The 20181-nt window shown below is 38.0% G+C and overlaps 4 protein-coding genes across 5 annotated transcripts; 1 reads left to right on the top strand and 3 right to left on the bottom strand.

The window, feature by feature from the left end:
• Positions 1–136: 136 nt before the first annotated feature.
• LOC103927103 (U-box domain-containing protein 9-like) lies at positions 137–2664 on the top strand. 2 transcript variants are annotated; one of them, XM_048574068.1, is made up of 3 exons: positions 609–751; positions 950–1001; positions 1373–2664. In XM_048574068.1, the coding sequence occupies exon 3, from the start codon at positions 1487–1489 to the stop codon at positions 2456–2458; it is 972 nt and encodes a 323-aa protein (XP_048430025.1). In that variant the 5' UTR covers positions 609–751; positions 950–1001; positions 1373–1486; the 3' UTR covers positions 2459–2664. The 2 variants fall into 2 exon arrangements, with proteins under 2 accessions (XP_009334276.1, XP_048430025.1); XM_009336001.3 differs by lacking the exon at positions 950–1001 and having other exon boundaries at positions 137–751.
• Positions 2665–7698: 5034 nt separating this feature from the next.
• LOC103927101 (40S ribosomal protein SA) lies at positions 7699–9976 on the bottom strand. The gene is made up of 5 exons (XM_009336000.2): positions 9723–9976; positions 8930–9192; positions 8571–8768; positions 8249–8462; positions 7699–8044 (listed from the first exon to the last, which is right to left on the bottom strand). The coding sequence occupies exons 1-5, from the start codon at positions 9865–9867 to the stop codon at positions 7950–7952; spliced, it is 915 nt and encodes a 304-aa protein (XP_009334275.2). The 5' UTR covers positions 9868–9976; the 3' UTR covers positions 7699–7949.
• Positions 9977–10846: 870 nt separating this feature from the next.
• Positions 10847–13757, bottom strand: LOC103927100 (E3 ubiquitin-protein ligase CHIP-like). Its single transcript, XM_009335998.3, has 8 exons — positions 13607–13757; positions 13417–13484; positions 13230–13293; positions 12452–12523; positions 11692–11825; positions 11433–11580; positions 11256–11366; positions 10847–11154 (listed from the first exon to the last, which is right to left on the bottom strand). The coding sequence occupies exons 1-8, from the start codon at positions 13709–13711 to the stop codon at positions 11032–11034; spliced, it is 825 nt and encodes a 274-aa protein (XP_009334273.1). The 5' UTR covers positions 13712–13757; the 3' UTR covers positions 10847–11031.
• Positions 13758–15827: 2070 nt separating this feature from the next.
• LOC103927099 (adenylylsulfatase HINT3) lies at positions 15828–18011 on the bottom strand. Its single transcript, XM_009335997.3, has 7 exons — positions 17667–18011; positions 17521–17576; positions 17068–17125; positions 16728–16794; positions 16459–16514; positions 16194–16247; positions 15828–16101 (listed from the first exon to the last, which is right to left on the bottom strand). The coding sequence occupies exons 1-7, from the start codon at positions 17868–17870 to the stop codon at positions 15994–15996; spliced, it is 603 nt and encodes a 200-aa protein (XP_009334272.1). The 5' UTR covers positions 17871–18011; the 3' UTR covers positions 15828–15993.
• Between the last annotated feature and the right edge of the window lie 2170 nt (positions 18012–20181).

The following is a 20181-nucleotide window of genomic DNA, read 5'->3' as shown; positions in this document are numbered from 1 at the left end:
CGAAGGTGGCCAAGCTTAATTTCCTAATGGTAGTTGTTTTCAGCTTTTAAACGTGTTGACGAAGGCAACAGCATCTTAATCAGAGTTAAAAAATGGATAAAATAACAGAGTGACGAAACCGTAACAAGTTGAAACTTTGAGAATAAGATTTCAGATTAGATTATTTATAAGAAACAGAAACTCCACCGAGTTCATAACTTTTAGACAGAGAGGGAGTGTGGGATGCGTTTGTGGTGCGTGTCTGGTTTTGGCATTTGACTATTTGTGGTTTCCTTCAATTTTTTCCAGTTTCATACTCAGTCATACTCCGGCTACTTTTAGTGAGAATAGAAGAAAGCAGAAGAACAGAGACAACAATGACATCCACTGCAATCCTCCTCCACCTTTGCTTCTCCATTGCCAGAAACGAAAGTTCCATCTGATCATTTCCCATCCCGGAATCAGAAACCCACCAAAACCCCCCGTAATGGCAAAGACGGGCGTATTCGACTCTGATCCGACGGCGCTGGCGAAGGCGGCGGAGTTGAAGAAGGAGCTGCAGAGGCTGGTGAAAGCAATTGTCGACGACGAGGATTTCACCACCCAGACAATCGATCAGGCCAGAGACACCCTCTCTGCTCTGAAAGAATTGAAGCTCAAGAAAAGATCGCTCTCTCTCAAGCTCAAAGATGTCCTCTCTTGCCCGGAAGAGTTCCGGTGCCCGCTTTCGAAAGAGCTGATGAGAGACCCTGTGATTGTTTCCACAGGCGAGGTTGGTTTCGAATTTTGAGAATTGGGTTTTGTTAATTTGCGCTGTTCTTCTTGTTTTTTATTCCAATTTTGAAGCTTTTTGGTTGTGATTTTGAGTTTCTGCAATTTTTGCTTCGTCCTCTGGTTTTTGGGGCTGAGAAAATGTCGGCAAGGAAAAGATAAGAATTTTTTATTTTGTTTTTCCTTTTCACTTTCTCAGCAACCAAACACGGAGCTCTGAGGATTTATTTTGTGTGGCACGTAAAAGGAAGGTGATTTATTGTCTTCTTCCTTTGGTTACTGTTCTTCTTAGTGTTTGTGATAATTTTAATTTTCCGGTGGTTGGCCTCTGGAGTTACAGTGGTGGATTTAAAGTTCTGTGTGTCCTTTTACTGATTCTGCGACTTGAATTTAAATCTGTAATTGCTTGATTGGGTAGGGTTTTGTTAATAAATGTTGACAATATTCAGCTAACTTTTTGAATTAATTCTGCTAATTTTTTGAATTACTTCTGCTAAGAATGCTGCTCTGCTAATTTTCCGCTGACTTTTATAATATCATTTGTGTACTTTTTTGTAATTCATGATTTAAGTTGCTCAATGGGTTCTTAATTAGGTCGAATTTTCACTCTTTGTATTGGCAGACGTATGATAGGCCATTCATCCAAAAAGGACTAAAAGCCGGCAACAGGATATGCCCCCGAACGCAGCAAGTGCTCACACACACAATCCTTACACCGAATCACTTGGTTCGTGAAATGATATCGCAATGGTGTAAGGATCAAGGGATTGAATTGTCAGATCCCGTCCTCCTAGTCAATGAGGATGGCATAACAGAATCAGATCGCGACCATTTTCTTTCTTTGCTCAAGAAGATGTCTTCGACATTTCCTGAGCAGAAAGAAGCTGCTAAGGAGCTTCGGATGTTGACGAAGAGGATGCCTTCTTTCCGGGCACTTTTTAGCGAGTCTACACATGCCATTCCTCAGTTGCTCAGTCCTCTATCTGAAGGCAAGTTTGGAGATGGTATTCACCCGGAACTCCAAGAAGATGTGATCACCACGCTCTTGAATCTGTCAATCCATGACAACAACAAGAAACTTGTGGCAGAAACTCCAATGGTAATTCCTTTACTTATGGAAGCACTGCAATCGGGGACCATTCAAACAAGGAGCAATGCAGCTGCAGCCCTTTTCACTTTGTCAGCTCTTGATTCCAACAAGGCACTTATTGGGAAATCAGGTGCCCTAAAGCCACTCATCGCTCTCCTAGATGAGGGGCATCCATTAGCTATGAAAGATGTTGCCTCTGCAATTTTCAATCTGTGCATCACTCATGAGAACAAGGCAAGAGCTGTGAGAGACAGGGCAGTGAAAACGATTCTGAAGAAGATAGCGAACCGTGTGCATGTTGATGAGTTGTTGGCCATCCTTGCAATGCTCTCAAGCCATCCCAAGGCTGTGGAGGAAATGGGAGAGCTTGGAGGCGTTTCTTGCTTGCTCCATGTTATCAGGGAGACCAATTGCGGACGCAACAAGGAGAATTGCATTGCAATCCTTCACACAATCTGTTTGAATGATCGAACCAAGTGGAGGGAAATTAGGGAAGAAGAAAATGCTTATGGAACAATAACCGAGCTTGCACAGAATGGAACTTCAAGGGCTAAGAGGAAAGCTAGCGGTATTCTTGATCGACTGAACAGAGCTGTAAATCTCACACATACTGCATGATGGTGAATCCTCCTCTTTCACCATATTTGTAAATTCTTCACCTATTTCCAGAGCTTGGGTTGTTAGTATAGCGTACTACTTAAGCAACACCGAGCATCATGTGTTCATTCTCAATCCCTGTTTTGTATGTTCGCGTTTTATCTTCCAGAGATTTCAAGTTGAAGAGCTAGCCATGAAGAAGAAATAAAAAAATCAAGCTTTATATATCTTGTACATGAAAATTCTTTGTTTTGTTACGTTGAATGGTTCTAGCAGATGGTTCTCAAAAAATGTTACTTAGATAACTTTGCACTACACACAATGCAGGACAAAAGCGGCCTGCACAAGAGAAAACTTGGGTGTAATTACGGATGTATCCTCATCTCTTGATCTGATTCTGCACCAGCTCTCTATCCAACTCATCACGCGATAAGTGAGAGATATATATTCCCGATTACATGTAATGTAATAATGCCACACTGCAAAGAAGTGGCAACTTCTACCCTTCTTTCCTCAACCACACACAAAAATCATAAAAACCATGAATGTTAGACGATTTACCAACCCAACAATCAACATTATTGAAGCTGGATTGTTTCACTACAATCCAATGAGCTCCTTTTCTGACCTTGAAATAAGGCCAAAAGAAAATACCAATAAGGATGGTTCCAAATAACGAATGAATGGCTGCAAACAGTCTTGTTTTGGAGAGATTTTTCAATATGACAGGAATACAGCTCAATACACTAAGTGTTATAATATAAATCTTTTCAAGTATCCAACCATTTACATTATAATACTTGGTGTACCGGACCGTATTTTTGTCACATTAAGAAATACAAAAACGAACTGAAAATGCAAAAACGAGAAGAATGTGAACATATTGAATGGGGAAGTGCAGAGGCAATTTACAACTAAGGTTGTGGTCCATTGAAGATTTCCCCCTCTTTTTGTGAATGTATTCATTGGAGGAGAGAGCACACCAGTTATATAGTATCAAAGGCTAATGGAGCAAAAGAAAACTCTTTCTGGAAGTGAGTCATTTTTTTCGTTCTTGCAAATCATATTTTAACACCTATACAAATAACTTGAAAAAACACAAAAAGAAAAATTTGTGCATACATAACATATATATAATTGGCGTAAATGTAGGAATGCGTATTTTTAAAATTCCGCGTCAAAATACTAATTTACTTTTGATTTTGTCAAACATAATTGTACGTACACATTATCTTGTGCTACAACATTTTCATACCAATAATATCTCCTCTTGGCCTCCTTCTATCGTTCATTATTTTCATCTTTTGTGAGATTCTTCTACTTTTGATTCTTCCTTTGCACTTCTCTTTCCTGGTCAAAGTCATGGGGACTCTTACTCTTTGTCCCTTTATACTTCGAATTACTCAAGGAAAGAAGCATCAAATTACTTACTAACATATCAGAACTATATCGTAAATTATTCTAATTTATGAGAAGAGAATTTGAGTGTAAGTGCAAAAGAACGAGCACGCTGCCTTTACCAATTGAAATGGTTGAACTTATATCAAATCCGACTCAGTCCGTTGAACTTCTCCAATGCATATTCAATAACTATGGACCTGACCGATTGCATCTTCTACACCAGTAACTACGTCGTTTGATAAGGCATTATTCCACACTCATACCAAATTATAAGCAATTAAGGATAAAGAAAGTGTCTTGTCTGTTTGTGAATAATTGAGGTTTGGTCTATTCATTCCAACCTTACCAAAATATGGGATGGAAATGAAGGAATAAGTCGAGTGGTGGCGAAATTAGAGGATATCTAAAAGAGAAAAACATTAACATCATGTATTGTACAATGCATGGGACAAAATTAAAACACAAAACAGGACGACCAATTAAAAAGGCACCACAAGAGATGGCGACTGCTTGATTGAAACGTGTCAGTTTTCATGTAAAAAGTTTTCTAATTATGAAAAAACTTGTAACTCAGTTGTTAAGAGTAATTCGGATTTGGAGTTCAATTCCTCCTCCGTAAGCATCTCTTACATAAAATGATCATAAATCAAAACTAAATTGTTGAACATACTAAATTAATAAATGTCGACGACATATTCATTTTAATGATCATTTTAGTCAATATTATATATATTTTTCCAATCACAATTCTCGATAAAATTATTGTATCTAGAACATTGGTTTGGTCAAGAAACACAAGGCTTCCAAGATAAAAATCCATGAAAAGTATTACATATAATAAAAAGATAAAAATACTTTCAATGTTCACCTGTTCCAATCAATGAGATGAGAGACATTAGGACCTCGCCAAATATTATTTCATTGAACACATCAGATGACAGAACGCGCGCATTTGTTGCGATTTGTACGATATACTTGAGACCAATGCAAAGCAGCATTGAACAAAGTAGGAGGATCAGGAGGAATAATATAAGCACTAAGACTCCTCCAAGAGCCCCTGGCTTGGGACCAAATTTCCACTCGACTTTGGGTTTGTCCTGACCCATCAGTACTTGTCACGCTTCTCAAAACTTTATAGTCATTTGAATGTCAATCATATAGCCAAAGGCATGACTTGAAGTATTGTAGTTTGCAAACGATTATCCTAGCCGGAACTTGTACACTACTCTTATGGGGAGGCGCATGCATAAAGGTTTGGAACTCTTCGACCTTGTGTCTCTCGCAGCAAGCAACAATAACTAGATTTGATGGTTTATATTATATACAATACCAAATTAGGTAGTTTGACTGCTATTCTATTGTGTGATCAGGAGGAGAACACCGTGATTTTTGTTGGTCGAACAGATATGAGCATTAGGTTTGGGAACAATCACAAATTTTCTTATAGAAGGGTTCCAAATTATTTATGTGGTATAGTGACTGCCAGAAGAAGCAAGGCATATGATCCGATCAAGCTCATAGTATGCCTAAATCTATTTTGTCATTCAAGCAAGTAATGGGACATGTGAATGGATTGAATTCGATTTCAAGTAAATAAACATGTCCTAACCTTCTCATTATTCAAGAAAAGAAGCGTCAGCGTCAAGCATACCATCATCATATTCAAATTACACACCCCTTACAGCATTTTCAATGAGGAACTCTATATGGGGCTAAAAAAGTGGTGGATATAGTCCATTTTGGAGCTCCAAGAAATTTTTAGAGCTCTATAAAAAAATCTCTCTCAATGAGGGGCTATTTACTTTCGGGCTCTACATGGGAATATATATATAAGTAGTAATTTGATTATGCGATGAGTTTTTTTTTTTTTTTTTTTTGTTAACTTTCTTAAATTGATTTTTGGACGTGTTATCTCAAAAAAAAAAAAAAATTATGAACAGTTCAACCTAAAAAATCCAAATTTTGACAAAGTTAGATTTTATCACTTATGAACCATTGGATTAGGTTCTCTTATCTCAATCTTATCCGTTGATTTGTTTCTCTGAAATCAGACCAGAAAAGATTTCGTCTCATAACTAAATTGTAATGCCCTTGCAATTTAGGTATGTTGTTTGTTTATGTTTTTGGTTTAGGTCTCTAAACTTTCAATGTCATTTTAAAATTTAATGTGTTTTTTATTTGGAAATTAGTAAAAGTAAGCCTTTTTAGTAGAACATCTAATATCATTTTATGTCTGAAGCATTAAACATACAAATAAAATGGAGGACCTTGGGTATAAGTGTATTCGCTAGTTGGGGGAGAGTGGCAGAATTTGGGGAGTATTTTTGCTCACCACCATAAACTATGGTGTATGTTTACCATACATCTAACACCTGCCACATGTCCTTTCATCTAACTATAGTTTTTTTTTCTTTTCAAAATTAAAAAAGTAACATTTAATGTGAAAGTTAAATATAGTTAGATGAAAGGACAGGTGGCAGGTGATTATGTATATAGTGAACATACACCATAGTTATGATGGTAAGCAATAATACTTCCCAGAATTTGGCTCACATAGGTAGCTACTTTTCTCGTGGGCCTACTACATTTTGAAGCTAGATATAACCTAATTTTTTGCTACCTAAGGAAAAAAGTTGCTAGTTCAAGTGATAGACCTAACCCTATTCTTTGGCTCATTAGAGCAAGTCCACCCCAAAGGGGTAGGCTAGCTCACAGCCCCCAAAATGGCTCGGCACCCACAAAAAGTGCTCCAGCCCAGCCTAATAGGTTGGCACCCAGCCCAAGCCATCCTATAAGCCAGCCCAAAATGTGATGAGCCAAGGCTCGACCTATGTGACGTCATGCTGACGCTAGCGTGACGTCACAAGCCGTTTTAAATTTTTTTTGCGCCAAGCGCATGCGAAACACGCTCGAGTGGCCGCACATTCCGACAAGAAAAAGTGAGCAGGGCCCGCATGTGTAGGCGTGACAAGGGCGAGGGTCCAGATGCCACGTGGCTCATTCTGGACCATTGGATTTCCAACGACTAGTTTTCTAAGCTGTTGGATTTCCAACGGTAAAACAAATATTGAAATTCAAATCTAACGCCTAGCCATGTGGCGTGATCTGGGCTGTTAGATTTGAATTCTTTTTCAAATCCTATGGTCTAGATTAACTATCTTAATAAAAATTAATAAAAAATTGTTTAAAAATTCAGAAATTTTTTTAAAAAAACTATTTTTTTTTTCTGTAAATACCTAATCATCATCTTCCACCTTACACCACATTTCAATATTTTCAACACTTTCAAGCAAAATAGTACTTTCAAATAATGACACATGGCGTGATAAGATTGGTTAAAAATCCTATCTGAAAATAAAACTATTTTTTTTATTTAAAAAAAAATTAATAATATTTTAAATGGGGTGGGTACCAATGCATTTTGTAGGGATGGAAATCGTTTGTGCCAACTCATTTTTTAGACTTTGTGCCAGTGCATTTTTTAGAGGTGAAGAAGCATTTAGCCAATTTATTGTTCATGAGGTCTATCACTATTCACTAAGTGGATTAAATAGACTCAGTGCTAGCGTATTTTTTAAGGATGGACTTTCTCTTAGAGATAAAAATTCTCATTAAGGCTTTGAATTATCAATTTCATGAAACATAAAACCCTATTAGGGACGGTCTTAGGCCATCTACAGCCACGAGTCATAAGCCAACAATTGGCCCTACAAATGACAAAACAAGTGTCCAAGCAAGGACCTAATGAAATCAGGTTGTAGGGGATTATGCACATTTAGTTCAAGGTTAGGATAGAAATAGGCAGCCCGCAGGCCCACGGACCAAATTTTCCGCAACCCCAACCACGTTTAGTCAAAAGATTAATGTTCAAGATGTAATTCTTTTGATACAGATTTACGACAAATTAATTAAAAGAAATAATTCAATGGTAACATTGTCTAGATCTCCAGAAACAATCCATTTTTTCAAATCTAAACTCAACGGCTTCCAAAACAATCCATTTTTTCAAAATGGTATATCATAATCCTTTTAGAAAATCCCAAACGAGAAAAGAAAATCTAGCCGACTACGGATTCAACGACATTGTGAAGAGCACCCCTTCAAAAATTCCTCAATCCCAGCCACTAGGAGGAGGAACAACACCTTCAACCGCGGCAGCAGGAATTTGTGCTGGAGGAATAGAATCCCACTCTCCTCCTACTGCGCCTGCACTCAAACATAAACAAGATAGGGAAGAAACAAACATGTGTCAGAAAAGGTACAACTGACCGAAAACAGATGCATACTTGATAATAAAATGTGATTAAGCTCAAATGTCTCTCACAGCCTGCAGAATCCAACAAGGTCATACAACAAAAATGTGATGATTCTAACACAATTTACAACAGTTAAATGGTTAACAAGTGAAACCTGGTTCTGCGGTCCAGTCAACAACAGGAGCTGCCTGGATAGTTGCAGGGGTATCTGTTGGCCATGGAGCATCAGAAACTTGGGTAGGCCATTGATCAGCCCCGCCGATAACAGGTGCAGCATAATCTGCAGTTCCATAATCTGGGATTTGAGGAAGATCTTCATCTTCCTTTTCCTTGGCCTCCTCAGGGTCTCTATAGAAGAAAAGATCAACCTGCAAACAGAAATTTTGGGCAATGATTAGAACTTTAGAGTAACTTACAAATAACGCACAAAAGCCAAGGCATATATTTCAAAATCAATAGAAATGTTCCGTGTTTACCATGACATCCCACTTAAGCCCTGGACGGAGGGAACCACGCATCTGCAAAACCATCCTTGCTAGGAGCCAGAAAAGACATCCGATGCTGTGCTTCCCCTTGTTATTCGCAGGGATGCCAATATCAACATAACGCATAGGGGAATCAGTATCGCAGAAAGCAATGGTGGGTATGTTTCCCAAAGCAGCCTCCTTAATTGGCTACAGGCACACAACAATTATTAGAACACAAAAAGAAAAACAAGCAGAACAAAATTGGGAAATAAGAGAGTTATATAATAGCACATACACAAACCCTAGACATCAACTAGCAGTCTAAAAATGAACATACAAAGACATTAAAAATAAAAGATGACCATCACCTGAGCATCAGTTCGTGGGTCAGTCAGAATGAGGAGACGGGGCTCATTAAACGACGTCTGGAGCTGATTTGTGAAAGTACCAGGCGTGTGCCTTCCAGCAATAGCATTAGCACCAGTGTGCTGAGCAAATTTCAGGACAGCCCTCTGTCCATAGGGCCTTGCTGATTGTACAATGATGTCCTTAGGATTCTCAATCGCAACAATCACCCTGGCAGCCATCTGAAGCTTGTCCCAAGTTTTCCCAAGATTGATAATGTAAATCCCTAAGAATAACCAAAGCAGTAATTAAGCACTAAAACGCCAATTCAATAAACGACAGCTTAGTTCCAGAAACAAATCAACAGCTAACGAAACAATACGGATAACAATAACACAGAGTAGCACAGTCTTGTGCTCCACAACCGCCGATCACACGCATGCCAAATTAGAGTTTCTTGTACAAAACAGTGCCGAAACACAATCAATTGGTATTAAACCATCTAATTTTGTAAAACCAAGTAAATTGAACCAAATAAGTCAGTTCAAATCGGCACAAATGCATATCGAATTGAAAGAAAATTACAGAAACAAAATGCACCTTCAGAAACAAATAATCCTCTAAACTATCCAAACAACAGATCTGACAAAACAAACTATATATTGCCCATCATTCCATCATAAATTTCCCATCATTCCAAATACAAACAAAACCAAAAATCTAATATTTATTTTGATAAATGTGCATTGCAAAAGCAAAAATAAAACCTAAAAAACAGGACTATATCTGAAAAAATGGGAGGAGATGAGAGTGTACCGTCATTGCGGCGCTTGAAGACGTATCTTTCCATCTGGAAATCGCAGTTTTTGGTGCCCAGATGCACTTCGGCGGCCAACATCATCTGGATGTCAGCCTCTTTCTGAGAGAGCTGGCGCGGGGCCGCGGCGGTGGTGGTCGCCATGGTTGCAGTCGACCGAGAGTGATGAGGTCTCTGAAAACCCTAGAGTCCCGCCGGGAGGTTTTGTGAGCGAGAGTGAACGAGGCCGTGAGAGTTTTTTCTTTTTCTCGGGCTTACTGTCAGGGCGAGTTTGTTCTCTTTATATATGGGGTGGGGTGGGGGCGAAAACCCTAGGAAAATTAAAATATTTTCATCGAGATGTAATTTTACTTTTTTATTTTATTTTACAAAATGATACTCTAATTTAGAGCTAGGCGATTCGAATTTAAACTTAACAAAAAAACGTATTATTTTATCAATTGACTTAATTAACGTATATAATTCTGATGTAAAATTTGTTTTTGCTCCTAATACTAATAACCATTTAAATTAACAACAACAATGGCATTATATACGAAAATAGGGGAAATGCATGAAAATTGTCCACTTTTCGGTATTATATAATGATTAAATTGGCTAAATTTAAAATGTAATGACCAAAGTAACTTCTAGGGCATAACACTGTCTTTTAGATTTAGCCAATTTTGTCTATGTGATCCCAAAAGTATACAATTTTTGTACATTCGTTGTTTATGTGAAAAAAAAATATTCATTAACTGATATAAAATTAGTTATAAAACATGTATAATTTAAAATCTTAAAAATAAATTTAAATAATAGAAATAAGGTTAAAAATTTATAATAAAAAAAAAAAATTGAACAAAGGCTTGCTGGTGTATGGGCCCTTTAGGTAGGTTGTAGGCTCCTCCTATTGGGCTCACTACCAACTAAATGGAAAAGGATTTAGTTGAGAAACAGAAAAATCTTTGAAGCAGAGATTCCGCAATGCATCAATGTATTAGTTCAATCTAAAAGATTCAAATGTAACTTGTGATTGAACGTCTACATTGATGCGTGGTAGAAAAAACCGATTTGAGGTCCGAGAGAGAAACCGAATTCACAAACCACGACAATTTTAAGTAACATAAATCTACACCAGCAGTAAGTGAAGAACTGGTTTATAATGTAATATATGTACAATTTCAAAGAGGATAGACCTTCAGTATGATTCTAGGTCACACCATACATTAAAAACACAAAAGGACACTGCACTCTGCCACATTTGGTACATTGCATGTTTTAGAACAACTATCGACACTCCAAGTTTCCAATAAAATTCCACCTTCGCTATGCTCCGTAGGCCCAACCATGCAGTTGTATATATGCTTGAACTGCTTCTTTTATGGCAAAGTTTGGTATTAGCTCTGATTGATCAAGTGGCTCTCGTGTGATTGGATCGAACTTGCCAACCTGGTATATAGAGTAAACAAAAGGCCAGAGTTCACTGTGAATATGTACATTAGCGTAGAGAAGGCATTTGTATTAGCAGATGCAATATGAAGATATTATACCTTCTCAAGATGGTGACGGATCACTGATCTCTCATATGTAACCCCACTTGGAGTAATCACAGGATCACGAAATATATCAAGCGTGATTTTGCAACACAGGTAATCCGGCACCTGAAATTTTTTTACAGTCACAACAAAAGTAACTGAGAATGGAAGACAAGAAAACCATGTACTGACCTCACTTGGCGTGTCAGCTTCTGCAGCTTTCTCAAACACTCTTCCTAACGCCTCTAACTGTTTCATATAGGTAGTAGCAACTTCATCCAAAAACCCTTCAACTTGAAGAGCGTCATGTTTCTCTTTGAGAGCAGTCTCACAGTCTTCTCTGAGACATGAAACAAGTTTTATGAACCAGCTACCTTTAAAACGAACACCAACAGTTATTCAATATTGAAAACATTTTCAGACATCACAGGCCTGAACAGGGAACACATACTTCAAGTTTTGCAATTCCCATGATCGTTTGCTCGATGTATCCTCCCACTCCATGTACTTTGCTTTTGAAAGCTCCTGCCAGATTTCCTCTACCATATAACCTTCTGGATTAGCACCCCTCCCAAGATCCAAAGCCTGTACAGGATGTTCAAGCAAAATTTCAGTAGAATTCAAATATTTTATCCACGTCGTAAGCAACTATATCGAAAGTAAAGGTTTTAAAAGCAGTATGAAATGTCTGTGAAAAAAATGAATATATCAAGTATTATGATAAAATCAGGAAGAAGATTTTACTGCACTAGTGCCATTTGACTGATTATGCTTCTGTAAGACACCTGACTTCCCCCCTGTTTTCAATTTTTCCTAACATCATATACAAGCATGTCGAGCAAGGCCTTCAAAACAAGAAGAAATAACTTCCAAGAGACGTAGTGGTGAATATCAGTTGCATCATTGTGATGCAACTATAATACAGCCTCTCGTAACCCTCTTTCTGTGAATATTAGATTACGCAACTTTCACAATAAGATCAAGAAAACCGTAATCATTCTAAAGTATCCTCAGTTGTATTTAATTTTTCTGAGTGCGTTATGCAACTTTCATAATTTCACTAGATACATGTACTTTCAAGTTAAATATCGTGAGTTTGATGGATCTCCATTTTCTTCTTCTATCATAATCATATACTGAAAAGAGGCATAGTAAGAGAAATTTTCTCAATGCTCATGATAAGAGTATGCTAGACCAAAAGCACTTGTTACCCTCTCGAGTGCCTTAACTCCCTCAGCATACTCTTGCTTCTGCAGTAAAGCAAGCCCCAGCATATAGTTACCCTGTCACACAGGAAATTTTCAATGAACTAAACGGCACGATGATGATTCAATAGTAAAAAGGAAAATGGCACATTAAAGCAGAAGATAATAGGTTAATGTGCAAGACTCAGAGAATATTGTACAGGAATACACGCAACATATGCAACAAAATTATTTTCATGTGTCCAAAGCTTGATTAGATATGTACTGCACTAAAAAGACGACAAGGAAGCAATGATTCTAAAAGCATAATCGCAACCGGAAAAGTCAGGAGCACAAGGCATATAGAAGGAAGGAACCCATGCCTTCAAGCTATCATCTTGGTGAAAATTCCTATTATGCATCTGGATCCAAAACTGTTATTAAACGTCTTTCGCCACTTGAATGCCCTCAAATTGTATAAAGAGCATCTAACTCATAAAATGATGGTTTGCTAGAAGAGGAAACAAACAGACAAAGTCTCCGTGCATGTAATGTAGGCCAACGATTTATGACCCGACCTCCATGCGTTAAAATGCAGACAATCAATTTATCAGAATTTAACAATGAATACAACTCTCTGCAGCACCACCACAAGTACTCAAGTCGATACACAAAAGAATATATCAATATACCAAAATTTCACTCCTCCGAAGATCTCACATCTCTATTTTCAGGTCACAGATGACATCCTAGAAACACATTTATAGAAAAAGGAGCAAAACAAAATCAAAACACCAGAATTTACCTTAACTGAATTGTGATCAAGCTGAATAGCTTTCCGAGAATCCTCTTCGACTTTTGTCCAATCACTGCATTACTCAAAACCCATTAATGAAATCCAAGAAACAAATAAGGAAAACGAAAACTGAGGGGGGAGAGAGAGAGAGAGAGAGAGAGAGAGAGAGAGAGAGAGAGAAGGTGGTCATACGTACTTACGCTTACGATGGCAGAGAGCGCGATTCGTCCAATAAACAGGAACATTAGGGCACAGAGTGATTGCCTTCAAAACCCAAATGCCAAAAAATACCACCACGAAATCATCAATCACAAAGATCAAACCTTTACAATTTTCCACACACGCAAAGTACACGAGAGGAGCGAATCGCAGAAACAAAATAATACCTCAGTATAGGCATCGATGGCGGCCGCGAATCGATCTTTCTTGAAGTAAGTGTTGCCGTCCTTCCTGAGTTTCTCTGCCGTCGACAATGCGAGACTCGGCGCCATATCAGTCCTCCCCTTCCTCTTCCCAAATTGATTGTTTCCTATGGTGTTTTCAGCGAATGCGGGCGCGGCGAATCGACGTTTTGGCAGCGGAGAGAGGAAATGGAGGGGAAGGAGGAGAGTTCGAGAGGTTTCTGGGCGAAAGCGCGAAATGGAGGGAGACGAAGACGAAGAGAGGCAAAGGCAAACCCTCAAAGGCTCAGAGGGAGTCGGAGACGTTTCGCATAGGGGGGGTCTGAGAAGGCAAAGACTTGTTGTGACTTCTTTTAAATTGGATTTTTGCTTGCCTTCCCTTGGAAGTTCAAATTTAATTGGAAGATTGTCCTTTTTATTTATTTTGATTATTTATTTATTAATTTTTCATTGCTGAATTTTATATTTTTGAAAGTGCCATAATAAAACTAAATTAGCGTTGGTTTTGACTGGCCAATGCCCTGACTCTTTCACGACAGTATCATTGGATATTAAAAGTTGGTCAATGGGATTGATCCCAAACAGGGTGATGCAAATTATAGAGAGAAATGCGAGGACTTTTAAAACGTGGAACTCTTTATAAATATTTTGATACTCGTATTTTTAGCACAATGTTTTATATATTAGCACAAAAATTGATATTTAAATTGTGAGGTGTCAGATAGTCCCACTTTAAGAGAGTCTCCTAACATTTTTCAATTTTAGATCATCTTTTGTAGACTACATAATGCAATGACCGATGGTTGAACTATTACTTTAAATCATTAAAAAAAAAAAAAGTAACTGAATAATCAATGGGCACATCATGTAGTCTACAAAACATGGTCTAAAAATTTGATTTCCCTAGCAGTTTTCTCTCAAAAAATAGAAATTGATGTCAAATTCATTTTATTCGTCAACGTGAAACTAATTTATTTTCTCTCTACTTAGTTCAAGAAAATCTCAAGTTGAACATATGGGATTCGAACTTAGGTTAGGTGTAGAAGCAAGGAGAGCATATTGCTCGAGTCTTATGAATGTCATAGTTTTGATCGAAATCCTTACGAGACTGCCTGTCACATCAATTTGTTATGCTTGAAGTACATTAAGCGTTTACTCAATTCTGCTGCCGATCGACTCCGGTGATGCTGCTGAGCTTGAAGAACATCAAATCATGCTTGTTGCTAAATCCCCATATAGCATGGATTACAAATCATGCCGTTGCGGCTGCAGTCATCGAACAACACCCGCAAACATAACTACTTGAGAGAAACCAAGCATGCTCTTCGTGTCACAAATTTTTGTAACAGTAACTTTTATGGTGTACGTTTTGTTTTCTGCAACTTGTTTTTCGTCAACGAGAGTAGTGTATCCGGTGGTCCAGGCTTCTGGCTCATCGATCCTCTTGGTGGAGAAGTTTCAGAGGTCCCTGGAGGTGCTACCGCAAACTCAGAAGGTTCTGTATGTGATTTGATAATGTCCAACACCTATAAGATTGTTCGTGTTTTCTGAAAAGCACCGCAGTCCCTACATCCACGACACAGAGATCTGAGTATGAATGTGGTTGCCCAAGTTTATGTATTGGGCACTAGCATGTGGCAAGAGATAGACTTAGTTCCTCCTTGCGAGTAAAGTGTCAATAAAACATCTGCATGCGGAAACATGCATTGGCTTGTAAATGAAGATGATGAGGTTGGATGAAACCCTTATCTGCATATTTGGAGTGCATTTCGGTACTTCCAGGATCTAAGAAATGATTCCTTGAATCTTGTGTCCTACAAATTCACCCTCGGACTTCTAGAGTCCGAGGGTTTGCTGTTATACTAGAAGCCTGATTCACCTAAAAAATTAGGTGGAAGAAACATATCAATGGAAATTTTTCAAAGTCCGAGGGTGTGCTGTTATACTAGAAGCCTGATTCACCTAAAAAATTAGGTGGAAAAAACATATCAACGGAAACTTTTCGAAGTTTGATTGGAGCACCAAGAACAGCGTTGGTGCGGGACAGATATTGAGATTACGCTTTTGTTTCCTGGTTTTTAGGTTTCGTGCTTCTTTCGTTCTGAATAAACCATTGTTCTCGAACTTGAGGAAAAAGAAAAAGGAAACCATATCATATTCATTGTTATTTTGATGTCCAGATTTTGAAAGGAAAAAAGAAACACTATGTAAACTGGTGAGCTCAGCCTTCTATACGACATGGAACAAGTAATATTTGCAAGTCATACAACATTCCAAAGAATTAAAGTATGTATATTGCACATAATTGTACACTGAAAATTACATTTTGATCGGACGAAATGTGCACCTAGTTTTCGGTAAGACTCGATCCTTCACCCTTGGCTAATTTTGGAGTTGTCTGATATTGACAATTGCTCTCGAACACAATCTGCAAGTCGAGATGCTTCCTGGTCTGAGTTCAGGGGCCGCCTCCGCAAACTCTGTGGAGTTCATATATATTAGTATCAAGCTTATATCCTCAAGACTGTACAGTTTTCACGTATAAAGAGGCAAAATTGTGAATGATAAATACCTCAGAAGCCCAAAGGCAATCAAGGGCCTTGCGCGGTATTATGTGAATATGAGTCTGAAATTACCGTGTTACACAGCAAGATTAGCAAAAGCTTAGCACATTGCTCGTGTTAAATAACAAAATAACTGGATAGAAAGGTACAATACTATCATCCATTAACAATAACCACAAGTAAATGCTGGCAGAGGATGCATCATTTCGAATGTAAATGCTGCTATAAGCTTTAGCCAGAAGGAAATTCAAAACGGAAATTATAATGACTCACATGAAATATAACTTGGCCTGCAGCTCTACCGTTGTTAACTAACAAGTTGAACGAATCTGCATAATTAGAGCGTACTGTGTTAAGTATTTATAACAGCAAATGTTAGGTAGGTATGACCGAATATGCAATTGTGAACAAGGATGTCAAAGAAAATATCTTTGAAGTATAAGGGCCACTTCAGCACATCCTAATTGCTAATCGAGTACTTAACCTGAGAACCAAAAGAAATTACAATACGGCAATGCCAGAAAATGACTTTGAAGACATACCAGAATCAGTGGCTTTCATGATTGCGCTGCTGATAAAGGGCACTTTTGAACACATTGCAGCTACCACCTGCAGAGCAAGTTCATTCGGACTCATGAAACATTATAACACTACACAACAAATACAGAAACGCATGTACAGGATTTGCAGAAAAAAGTACAAATATCCAAACAACTTATCGGAGATATGTCGAGAAAATTACAGTCCAATCAATCAATAATGTTCAGATAAATTCATCCCATCATTTCATCCAATGCATAACATATGAAAGTAAGCAATACTCTTCTGTCTTGATATCTAGTAACAATTCACAAACCAACTGCATCTGTAAGACATACTTACATCCGGGGGTGTGGCTTTCAACGAAGAAAAATGAGATTTGGGGATAATCAGAGAGTGCCTGAGAGAGCAAAAGTACGGAAATTTAGCAAGTGGAAAAGAAAACATTGTTAAAAGACGATGCAATTGCATTCTTTCTTTCTTTCTTTCTTTTATGCAGTGTTTACTTGCAATACAAAAGAAACGTTGGCAAAATTGACACAAAACACTTGCATTTCTACCGTTAAAAATTAAAAGCATCCATTAAATGCCAATAAGCCCGCCACCATACACTCAAGTTCGAATTCACCTCTCCGTCAATTAGAGCAGTTTAGAATATCGTGTTACTAAAAAAAAAAAATTGAATGAATTAAGACAAATTTACCATAAATTCCAGCACAAAGAAAACAAGAAAAGCAAGAAAATTGAGAAAAAATAATGATTGAAAAATTAAATATTGGATAAATGATACCTTACCCACGACTCAGCGGACTCGTATCCAATATGCACAAGCAAACATCATCTTCGTAGAGCTGCAAAAGTATAAAATTTCACAAATAATTAAAATATGAAAACCCCATAATTAATTAAATAAAATGCAGTTTAATTAGAACCATAGAAACCTTGAAAGCCGGTGACTCTCCGCGAATAATTTTACAGAAAACGCAGCCGTTTTCGCTATTGCCCTCGTCGGAACCACTGGGCCACTGCTTACTGTTCAAACCGGAATCGCAATTGGACCTGGAAACGGGAGCTAATTGGGTCGGAGCGAGAACCGAACCGGGTCGGATGTGGGAGCAGATAATGGCGAGCCTTCGGGCCTCCATTTTTCAAGCAGAATCAGAGCTAATTGCGCAGCTTGTTTTTGCCATGTTTTCCAAAACGTTTCGGAAACTGGGAAAGACAACGAAACCAAAATACCGGAGTTTTTTTTTTTTTTTTTAATTTTATTTTTTTTTGTTTATAAATTGATGGAGTCAAGGCGGGGTGCCGCTTACGGCTTATCCGCATGAGATAATAAAACACATTACGTGTCATGTATTAAGTTATTGGTCGGACTTTTTTCTCCCAAATGATCCAATCGCAATTTAAATTATAGATAATATGAAGTAATACTTGAGGAAGAAATACGAATTTTTCATAATTACTGTAGTGGATGACAAACCGCTTGCTCATCTTCTAAGAAAGATTATAGGAGCGAATTTTTTTATATTAAATATTAATCTGTCGGCGGAAATATAATTTTTAAATGCTAAATGCATTGAGTTAAAATGAAAGGTCTCAACTATCATAACAATCTAACTACAGCAAGTGATTTAGTGGTAAGAACGTGGATTACAGCTTTTCAATAAAATAAAATAAAGTAAGAGGTTGCGATGCTTCGGACTGGTGAGTCTACTTGAATGTGGCAACTGTGAAATTACTTGCTAACAGTTGTCTTTCTTTTTAAGATAAGAAAAGAGTTACCATAACAATATACAACTTACCTTTTACGATTCTTTTAGATTCTTTTTGAGAATTCAACTAAATATCATAAAAGAGTTACAGCGATATAAAAGATAAAATGGAATGAGTCAAATGTTGCTCAATTTTGGTGGGGCCGTGAATCGGGCAAACCTCAAATTTATCGGATGAAGTGGAGTAAAATGTGCAAAAAGCGAGAGAGGATGTTTTTATGGGGGTGTGGTGGGTGGTGTGGGTTTTAGGGTTTAATGACCTCTCGCTTTTAACCTTGCATTATTTGGTAAGCTAGGATGGTGTTTCATCCAACAACGTGATTCTCTTGCTGCACGCGTTTTCAAAGCCGATTTTTTTCAACGTCAGACTTTTTGCAAGCCTCCGTGAAGAGACAAATGCCTCGTATTGCTGGAGAAGTATGGCAGAGGCTCGAGTGATTATTCGAAGGGGTTATAGGTAGACTTGTAAACGGGTTGAATTTATTGGATTTGGGTTGATTTTAACTAATTCGTTAAGTTAACGGATCATTCAAATTCAACCGGTTAAATTAATGAGTTATTCAAATCCAATATGTTAAGCTAATGGATCACATGTTTAACCCGTTAACATCCATTTACAATAGTTTATTTTATTTTATTTTTAATTTTGCAAAAGTAACTCAAACACAATTGCATATTTTTTCCAAGTACAGATTAACGGGTAGAAGTTGGAAATTAGAACGTAACACTAGTTTGAGAATATTTCGCATATGAATCAATCACATCATGTAGAAATTATTTTGGAGGAGGGTTCAATGATGCTTCTCTTCCAATCCTTGGGCTCACACTTGCTGAACCATCAAGCTCATTTGATCATATCCCTGGGACCAAGGAGGTGCACATCATGATGAATTACAATGATCAGATCAAACGTTTACTGCAGCGACACTTCAGCTACTGGGAGAACTCAACGGTGAAACTGTGTGGTACAGAGCCGCGAAGGATAAGAATGGTGGTTTGGGTCCTAAGCTACGTTTCTGCAAAACCGCAGGGAGGTAGCAGTTTGCCCAGAGGAGGAGGGAGGAGTGACGGTGGGAGGAGCATGGCTTTAAGAAGGAAATAAGGATTAGTTTTTATTTCAACGAAATTACATAAGCATCCTCGTTAACGGGTCTTAACAGGTTTGCGGGTGAACCACCGTAAAATAACAGGTGGTTAACAGGTTAATCCGTTAACAACCCGACCCATTAAGCTTTCACTCAAATATTGATTTTAATGGATCGGGTCAGATCGGATTAACGGGTCGGGTCCAAAATGCCGCCTCTAGTTATAGGTGGCGAGTAAGGGACGGTACAAAGATTAAAATCTGGGGGGATAGTTGGCTGCCCAGAGAGTTTCTTTAAGGTTTTAAGTCCTATTCCTGCCGGCGTGGAGCATGATACTACAGTGAATAGTCTGATGGTGGATGGGGAATGTGTCCGATATGAAATGTGGATTAATTAAGTGCATATTCTTTGAGGAAGAGGCAAAGTTGATTTTGAGTATCCCCTTGAGTTTTTTCAAGCCACCGTATAATTTAATTTGGGTTGTGGAGAAGAACGGAGTGTTTTCGACAAAAAGTGCTTTCTTACTTTGTAGCTCGGTCTTGTGGAAATATAGGTGGGGATGGATCAACTGGCTCTGTAATGAATGGGGAGTCAAA

Source organism: the organism of the source record quoted next, unplaced genomic scaffold (assembly GCF_019419815.1).
Source record: "Pyrus x bretschneideri cultivar Hongxiangsu unplaced genomic scaffold, Pyrus_bretschneideri_v1 Contig7, whole genome shotgun sequence".
Taxonomy (NCBI): Eukaryota; Viridiplantae; Streptophyta; class Magnoliopsida; order Rosales; family Rosaceae; genus Pyrus; species Pyrus x bretschneideri.
The sequence above is the reverse complement of the archived record's forward strand: the minus strand, read 5'-3'. Positions and strand labels throughout refer to the sequence as shown.